Consider the following 8,088-nt stretch of genomic DNA (forward strand, 5'->3'; position numbering starts at 1 on the left):
CATGACATAAAAATAAAGAAAAAAATCCAACGGATCCGCTGTTGACATCTATATGATTAACGTTTTCGGCCTATGTTGTGTATGGGGGTATAGCTCAGTGGTAGAGCATTTGACTGCAGATCAAGAGGTCCCCGGTTCAAATCCGGGTGCCCCCTCTTTTTTGGGTTTCTTTTTTTTTTTCTTTTTTTTTTTTAAACCCAACACTAACAATTTGTCTTACATTTAATCGATATCTCCCGTTATCCCTTAAAATCCAGACGTCTGATAGTCGACGAAAACACATAGTTCAGTGAAAAGTGTTCAATATCCATTGCATCAGGTCACTTTGTCTTTTACTTTAGATTCTGATTTTCATGTTACTGGATATAGTTCTTTTTTTTTTTTTTGTACTGGTATGTGAGTTTAAATGTACAGTCTATAGAAAGTGTCCTTGAAATGTTTTGCCTGTTTGTTTTTTTCATCACATACAAAATCATTTCTCTCTCACATCTGCACAAACAATAAAATTTGTTTGCTGATGTTTATCTCACCTAAAGCCCTATTTGTTAATAAAAAATCTGTCATGAATGAACAAAATGAATAAAACTTTATTGTCATTGTATATTGCACAACAAAATATATATAAAAAAATAGCTTAATTTGAGAGTTTTGTACTTATTTTGTCATAAGTGTGAATATTTAGCTAATTTAAACTTTTTTTCTTTTCCCAGGAAAACTTTTCTGGACGGTAGAGGACTTCTGGTTTGTTTGCTGTTTTGCTTTGAGTTTTAACCACATGTTTTCAATCATGACCATGTTAATCTGATGTCATATTTAATTTCATTCAAATTAATGAAATTATCCGCTCACATTTTAGATTTGTTCATCTGAGATGAAGTCCATCTAATGTAGTTAATCAAATGATGAATTGAACCTTCATCATGTGCTGTAATAACAGATATGACACAAAAAATGGAGAACTTTTATGTTTGCTGTTTCAGAGCAATAATTAAGTTACAGTCTGTACAGTTTTTACGTTGAAGATTTTATTTCGTCCCACACAAGGGCTTCCTACAACCAGATCACATGGATCTAACATGAGAGGACTTCAGTGAAAATCTATGGGGAAGGAGAGGAAGAAGGGACAGAGATGACAAAAGGAAAAAGAGTCATAATCCATAAATAAAAAGACAGCATTAAATCATCTTTAAGGAAGACTTTAACCTCTGCTCACCTCAGACGAGAAACTACAGGCTAGATTGTTCCACTCCTCTATGTACCTGCAAATGCAAACCAGGAAACTATCAAAATACAAAAGATCTAAAACGTCTCTTTGGACTATTTCACCAGAAAAACAAATAGAAAACAAACTTCCAACAAACATACTCATCAAAGTTAAGAGTGTCTGTCCAGGCCAAGAGTTCATCCAGCTCCCAATCCAGTATTTCCTCTTCACCTTTAACCTCGAAGGTGTTCATCACTTCCTGAGCAAAGTTTTCCTCCACTGTCGCCGTGCTTCTCTGTTCTGTAAGGCGTCCCTGGTCGTACCTGGATGAAGGAGAGTGGAGACACACGGTGACGGAACAGGCTTCCTGCGAGCGGCCGAGACTCTCTGAACTTACTGAATTACATCTCAAACTTTACGACAGATGGAAAACATACAAACTCATGTTTCAGTAACAAAGTTTGTAGCTTTCATATAAACAGATGATGGATGATGACTTTGTATTTATTTAGAGAAAGATAAAGTAAGTCTTTTGTTAAAGGGTCTCAAGTTGTTTTACAGGTTTTTCTCACTCCGCTTCTGTTCTTGTCCACAGCCTTGTTACCTCTCGCCTTGACTACTGCAACTCCATTTTGTTTGGTCTCCCTCACAAAACTCTCCATAAACTAGGGCTGGTCCAAAATTCTGCTGCCCGCATCATCACACACACACCCTCCATAAACCACATCACACCGGTCCTCCAACAGCTCCACTGGCTAGCCATCTCACACCGCATCCTCTACAAAATCCTGTTCCTCACATTAAAAGCCATCCACAACCTTGCCCCTCCATACCTGACTGATCTTATTCACATCAGCTCACCTGCCAGCTCCCTCAACTCTTCCTCCTCTCTCCAGCTCTCTGTCCCTCCTGCCCGACTCGCCACTATGGGGAGCAGGGCATTCAGCCGCTCTGCTCCCCAGCTCTGGAACCCCCCCCCCCGAAACACAGATTCACTCACAGACTTCAAATCCAGACTCAAAACTCATCTGTTTAGACAAACCGGCTCACTTCACTCATAATTGTCTTTTAATGTCTGTTTTAATGCTTGTTTTTTCAACTTGTTTTAATGTAATCTTATCATGTGTAATGTAAGGCGACACTGAGTGTCTAGAAAGGTGCCTAACAACTAAAATCTATTATTATTATCATCATTATTATTATTATTATTATCATCGTTATTATAATTATTACTTAACCCATCAGCTGACTGAACTGGATTTAATGGTGGAGGAATTACTGGAAAATGGAGCACTACAACCATAGACTGTATAAAAGTTGTGTAGCGCCTCTGCAACATTTTATATACTGTATACATACACATATACTTATATATATATATATATATATATATATATATATATATATATATATATATATATATATATCAATTTAAATGGAAAATGTTCAGAAAAATCAGGCAGGTGGAAAATTTCTGACAATCAGAAACACACATAAATGGCAACTGATTCTGTAGCTCACAAACTTCTTCCAGTTAGCGTGCATCGCTTACATCGAGTAAAACTCACATCTTCTTCAGCCACTCAATTTTCCTACGTTTCCTCCACTTGGCCACATCCAACCGCCGCTGCAGCGTTGAATAGTGGAAGTCAAGTTTTTTGTCAACACCGATCTCGGCAGGTTTGCATGTGCACACCGCCTGTCAGGAGACAGAAAACAAACAGAAAATAACACCATGAAAAAATCACTACAGCTGTTTAACAGTGGAACTGACTTTAAGTTGTTGATATTTATGGTTCTACTTTTCTCACATGTATGAGAGCAGAAAAAAATTGTTCTCCACCTTGGAAGAGTACAGCCTCCAGCTATTGTTCTCCTTTCGCTGGTACCACTCGGATGGGTCCTGTATAATAGGCCAAACACTGTCAGGTGTCCCCTGCTTTGTGTAGTTCCTTGGGCTGCTTGCGCATAAATCCACAACAGGCCGATAGGTAAAGATCTTATAATAAATATTAGGAGGAAAAGTGACCTGAAAACAAATGTAAAAGCTTGATTTTAGTAAAGCTTGTGAACAGTATCAGTTTTACATACTTGTGGAGTAATTTCCCTAACTCTTACCCCTCCGAGTCGAAATCTGATGAACACTCCAGCAGGTGCATCCAGCAGCTCTGCCTGTAACACATAAACCAGATTTAATTGCTTTTATATATATGTTTTATTTCACTCAGGTAATTATCTGTATTACCTCTCGAGGATTGACGGTTCTCAGGGCTGTTTTGGGATCCTGCTGGCGGTAGTGGCTTATCAATGACTGGACATACCTGAAGACCTCTCTGCACTGTAGTGGGACATGCAGTCTTGGTTTAAGCCTTAATTTTCACACATGCACAGCAGTCTGCAGGAGCTCCACCTACCACGTAACTTCTCCAAGCCTTCTGAATTATTCTGGCTGCGACCTGCTGCAGTATTTCAGTCTGGGACTTCAGGACCTCCTCTTCCTCTAGTCTGGAGGTGCACACAGAAACAAGATGATGAGATGGAAAAAAGAAAGGTTGATTCACAGACAAGTAATCATTGTTTTATGCTACAGGAATTTATGTAATCTCACACCTCTAAAACTGTAAAAATGTCTTTTAACAACACAATGCTGTTAGGCCAGGTAGAATAAGTATATTTACTGAAATAATTTACTATCCTGTGGTACACAAAAATTACCTCTAAGTATTTTAATTTCTTAAAACTAGTTCACTACATTTTCTGGTACTGTATATATGATTTTTAACAATTTTAATCTTAGAAATTGTAAATACTTTTATAAAATAGTTCCATTATATTTCACTGACATCATCCCAAGACATGAATCCGTAGATTTTGGCTTTAACATACTTATTTTTAAATAAACAAATTGCATCTCTCATGGCATTACTTTAGGTTAATAAGATATTCACATTAGACAATGTTTTAATTTTAATGGAAACACAGATGCCATTCACAGGTGGCTAAGTTTGTTTATAAGACATACGTGATAGTTTACTTAGTTTGCTGCATTTTCAGGCCTTAGATAACATCAACGCTCGAATTCAACCTATTACATCGCAAAATATCAACGTAAATGTACAAAACCGACAAAAAAAGTAGTCACAAAACAATAAATTACCCCATGACTTCGTCAGGAGAGACATGCTGTGGCAGTCTCAAATTAAATCAATTGGTCACTAGGCAACGGCGCTGGTGCACGCCGGTGTTCTGTCGGTTTGGCATACCTCGTCGGAATGGCATACCACAAGTTCACATGTATAGGTTTATCAGAGGGTTTTGGCTGCTTTGTCGAAACAGAACACCAATTATGCGTTAACCAAGCGGTTTCCCTAACCCCAAAAACATTACAGAAGACTTTAATGGTCGGAAATTGTCGTAAGTTTCAAACACGTAGTTCGTTGATTTGATGGTACGCATGCGCATTAAGCAACGTATGCTATTTTGATGGGTACGCTCCACAGATAAAACACTGGTGTTCCGACTATTTGACATGTCAGAGCATCTCATCGGTTAAATTAACACGAATATGTGAGGTAGAAACCAGCGATTCTGCGCAGGCGCCAAATTTAATCTTTGTCGCATCGTTTAAACAATAAAATATACCAATCTTATGGTAATTGACAAAGAAAAATGACAATTTTTAAAATAGGCATGGGCAACATATGTTCTTAGATTATTATAATACAGCAATGACAAAGCCAATGTAAATACGGTAAGTGAAAAAGAAAGCTTCCTAGCCCCCGCAAATAAATCTTTATAAGTTATTTAAATATACTTAATTTGGTATTAGTAGTATTAGTACAATAATATGCAATTCAATCCAGGAAATGCAACTGTTTTTGAAAAACTAAAAGATAAAAATCATATATCATTTCTAAGAAGGTGCATGGATCTATGAAATACTTAATGTCTTCAATTGAAAACCAACTTTTGACTCATCATAATAAGATTTGATGGATTTTTTTCCTCCACGCTGGAAAGGTGCAATTAATACGTTTAACTGCTGAGCAGTAGATGGAGCTCTTTAACAACTAACTGGGGCTTCTTTAGTTCTTAAGAAGTGAAGTCATCCCACAGCTGTCTAATCCCTTTATGGTCACAAAATACAAGAAAACACTCATCAACATACACACACTCGGATTCAAATAAGTTTTCAACCTGTTCATATGAAACTTAAATAACAGTAATGTGAATATTGGATGATGTGAAACACACATGTAGCCCTCAAGGCCAAACTTTGGCTGATAAGGAGTGTTTTTTGGCAATAAATATGAGGTTTCTGTTCCAAATCTCAAATGTGGGTTGCAGCTGACAAACAAAAAGCTTCATGGGAGAAAAAAATTATGTTTAAATACAACAAATATTAAGCTGTTTGGCCACAATGACTGAAACTCCTGCTGGCCAAGACACTAATGAGGCGTTTTCACATGAAGAAACATAGTGTCACACTTTGACTTTGGATTTTCTTCCAAATAAGATATGAATCCCAGAATAATCTCTTTATCCACTTGATATGAATGTGTGATTATCGTAGAAAACTTGTTGTTAAATCAGAAGCAGACTTTGTCAGAGCCTCTGGAGTGCATTACATATCTGATGGTGTTAAACAAATCTCTCTAACCATATTTTCCTGTTTACACAGCTGCGTTGTGGGATTCTAATTCCTTAATAACTAACTGGTTGGGAGTTTAAGTGCCAAGAGCAACAAAAAGCAAGACTGTAACAATGAAAGAATGCAAAATAGTGGCGGTCGCAAGGTTCAGATGAAGGAAAACAACACCACAAGTAGTTATTTGTGGTGTTACGCAGGACTTTAGACACACCAAGTCTCATCACAGTTTGCAGAATAATGAAAAAGTGCTTTAATATGGATGTTTTTGCAGTTAACTGCTGTGTTTACTGATATGTTACCCACTCATTTTTAATATGCATGATGAATTAAACATATTCAGGTCTCTGTGTTTTCATTCTTTAAAAAAAAACCTGAAAATTTTAAAGGGAAATATTTAATGAATAATTATCAGCGTCTGTGTATTGACACAAAGGGTTATAATACATATTATGCTGCAGAATTCAGTTAAAATTGGACATTTTTGGGCCTCAGCTACCATTATTTGCATTTTCTTTCACAGCTACATGGCAAAATGTTCAGTTTAGGTCTGCATGTGTTGCTGATTTTAAGATGTGCTTATGAACACCATCCTGCGGAAAAAGATTTCTTCTTTTATTCTTTAGCGTTTTTACTGGTGCTGCTGCTGCTGTGATGTTTGCCTCCAGATTTGGCTGGCTTTTAATTGACATCAAGACCTTTAATTCAACTTATAATAAAGGTCAAAAGACTCCGTAACAGTGTCCCATAATAAACAGGAGGAAGGATAGAAATATGACTCATTCTAGTGTTTCCCCGCCAGAGGCAACACTTCTGTCACATCCTGGCTGGAATCAGACAAAAACACGACTTGGTTTGGAACTACAGGTTCATGGTAAAACGCATTAAGTCAAATGTAAGGATTAAACAACAAAGAGCTGTGTTTTACATGGTTTAAATACCGAAATCAAGAACACCATGATGCAGATATGCTGCAGTATAGAAACTATTTCATGTTGACCTGGTTGTAGTTCTTATGAGAAACAACTGCTGTCAAGCTACAACGAGTTTCTCTCATTCACCTCTCACAAACCAGCTGATCTGATCAGTTGATTAACACATCGCTATGGTGACGCCCATACACGAAAATAATGCACACCAGTTTTCATTAGAATCCTCACTGACCATGGTGTAAAGTAAGATAGTTCCAAACATCTATACTGTTCTTGTTGTCTTGGTTACATGTAAACACAACATGTACATATACCATAGACTGTATATAAAGAGATGGATGTATCCTCTGTGACGTCACCCATTGGTTTCTGAAGAGCTGAATTGAAGCTCGGTGGGCGGTTCCTACCATCGCCATCTTGGCAGCGTCATGCGCATCGTCTCGCCCGGAAAATACAATAATGGGCAAAGAGGTGGCGCTGAGACGGGGGCTGTGAGCGTCATGGTGGATGATTGACATCTAGCGAACTCCGAGCTTTCTGTAGCTAAGAGCTAACCGAGCTAACCCTGAGACAACAGGAGCTAACCAGCTAATGGAGGTAAACGAGCTAATGCCGACTCACGTAATTAACAAGGCTAAGAACTGAGATTGTTCTACATTCTTCTTACTTGAAGCGGGAGATAGGGTACCTGTCAATCAAAAGGACACGTCCCTAAATATGCCGAACATCGAGATTAAATAACTTTTAAATGGGCGAGTTAGAAAAAAAATCACTCCCCCCACAGTTGTCATGAAGGTAAACCTGACCCATTAAACTAAAATTGGATTTTTGAACCAGGCTGTAAACATGTTTATTTCTGCTGTGAAGTTGGTCTTTTTAACATGGGAGTCTATGGAGAGTTGCTCTGTTTTGGAGCCCCTAGTGGATGAAGGGGGAACTGCAGTTTTATGCACTTCCGCATCGACTTCACTTTTAACTACCGGAGGCTCCGTCCATCTTTCATATAGGGTCATATATGGCATATACAGATAAACTTTGGTCACTTCCTATCTGGGTTTGGCCAGTAATTGAGTTTGGTTAGGTGTATTATCACCCTGGATTTCCTCAAACTGTATCACAAGCCCATATTATGATCAATCCACCACCATGCCTAACAAGTGGAGAGTTAATGAAATACTGCACCTTTTGATTTCCAAAAAGCTCCTTATTATCTTCAATAATTCACAAGAATTGTTTCCAAAATTAGTCCTGTGATGGACTGGCGACCTGTCCAAGGTGTACCTGCCTCTCACCCAGTGATTGCT

The 8,088-nt window shown here is 38.0% G+C and overlaps 1 protein-coding gene across 1 annotated transcript; it reads right to left on the reverse strand.

Moving 5' to 3' along the window:
• Positions 1 to 1,071: 1,071 nt before the first annotated feature.
• LOC306770702 (protein MFI-like) lies at positions 1,072 to 4,366 on the reverse strand (the record flags this gene model as incomplete). Its single annotated transcript, XM_079259602.1, has 10 exons — positions 1,072 to 1,098; positions 1,214 to 1,259; positions 1,366 to 1,527; positions 2,066 to 2,128; positions 2,773 to 2,903; positions 3,048 to 3,233; positions 3,323 to 3,376; positions 3,450 to 3,542; positions 3,619 to 3,709; positions 4,362 to 4,366. 10 exons carry the CDS (start codon positions 4,364 to 4,366, stop codon positions 1,072 to 1,074), a joined length of 858 nt encoding a protein of 285 aa, XP_079115728.1.
• Between the last annotated feature and the right edge of the window lie 3,722 nt (positions 4,367 to 8,088).

The sequence above is a fragment of the Telmatherina bonti genome (genome assembly GCF_933228915.1).
Source record: "Telmatherina bonti genome assembly, chromosome: 20".
In the NCBI taxonomy this organism is placed as follows: Eukaryota; Metazoa; Chordata; class Actinopteri; order Atheriniformes; family Telmatherinidae; genus Telmatherina; species Telmatherina bonti.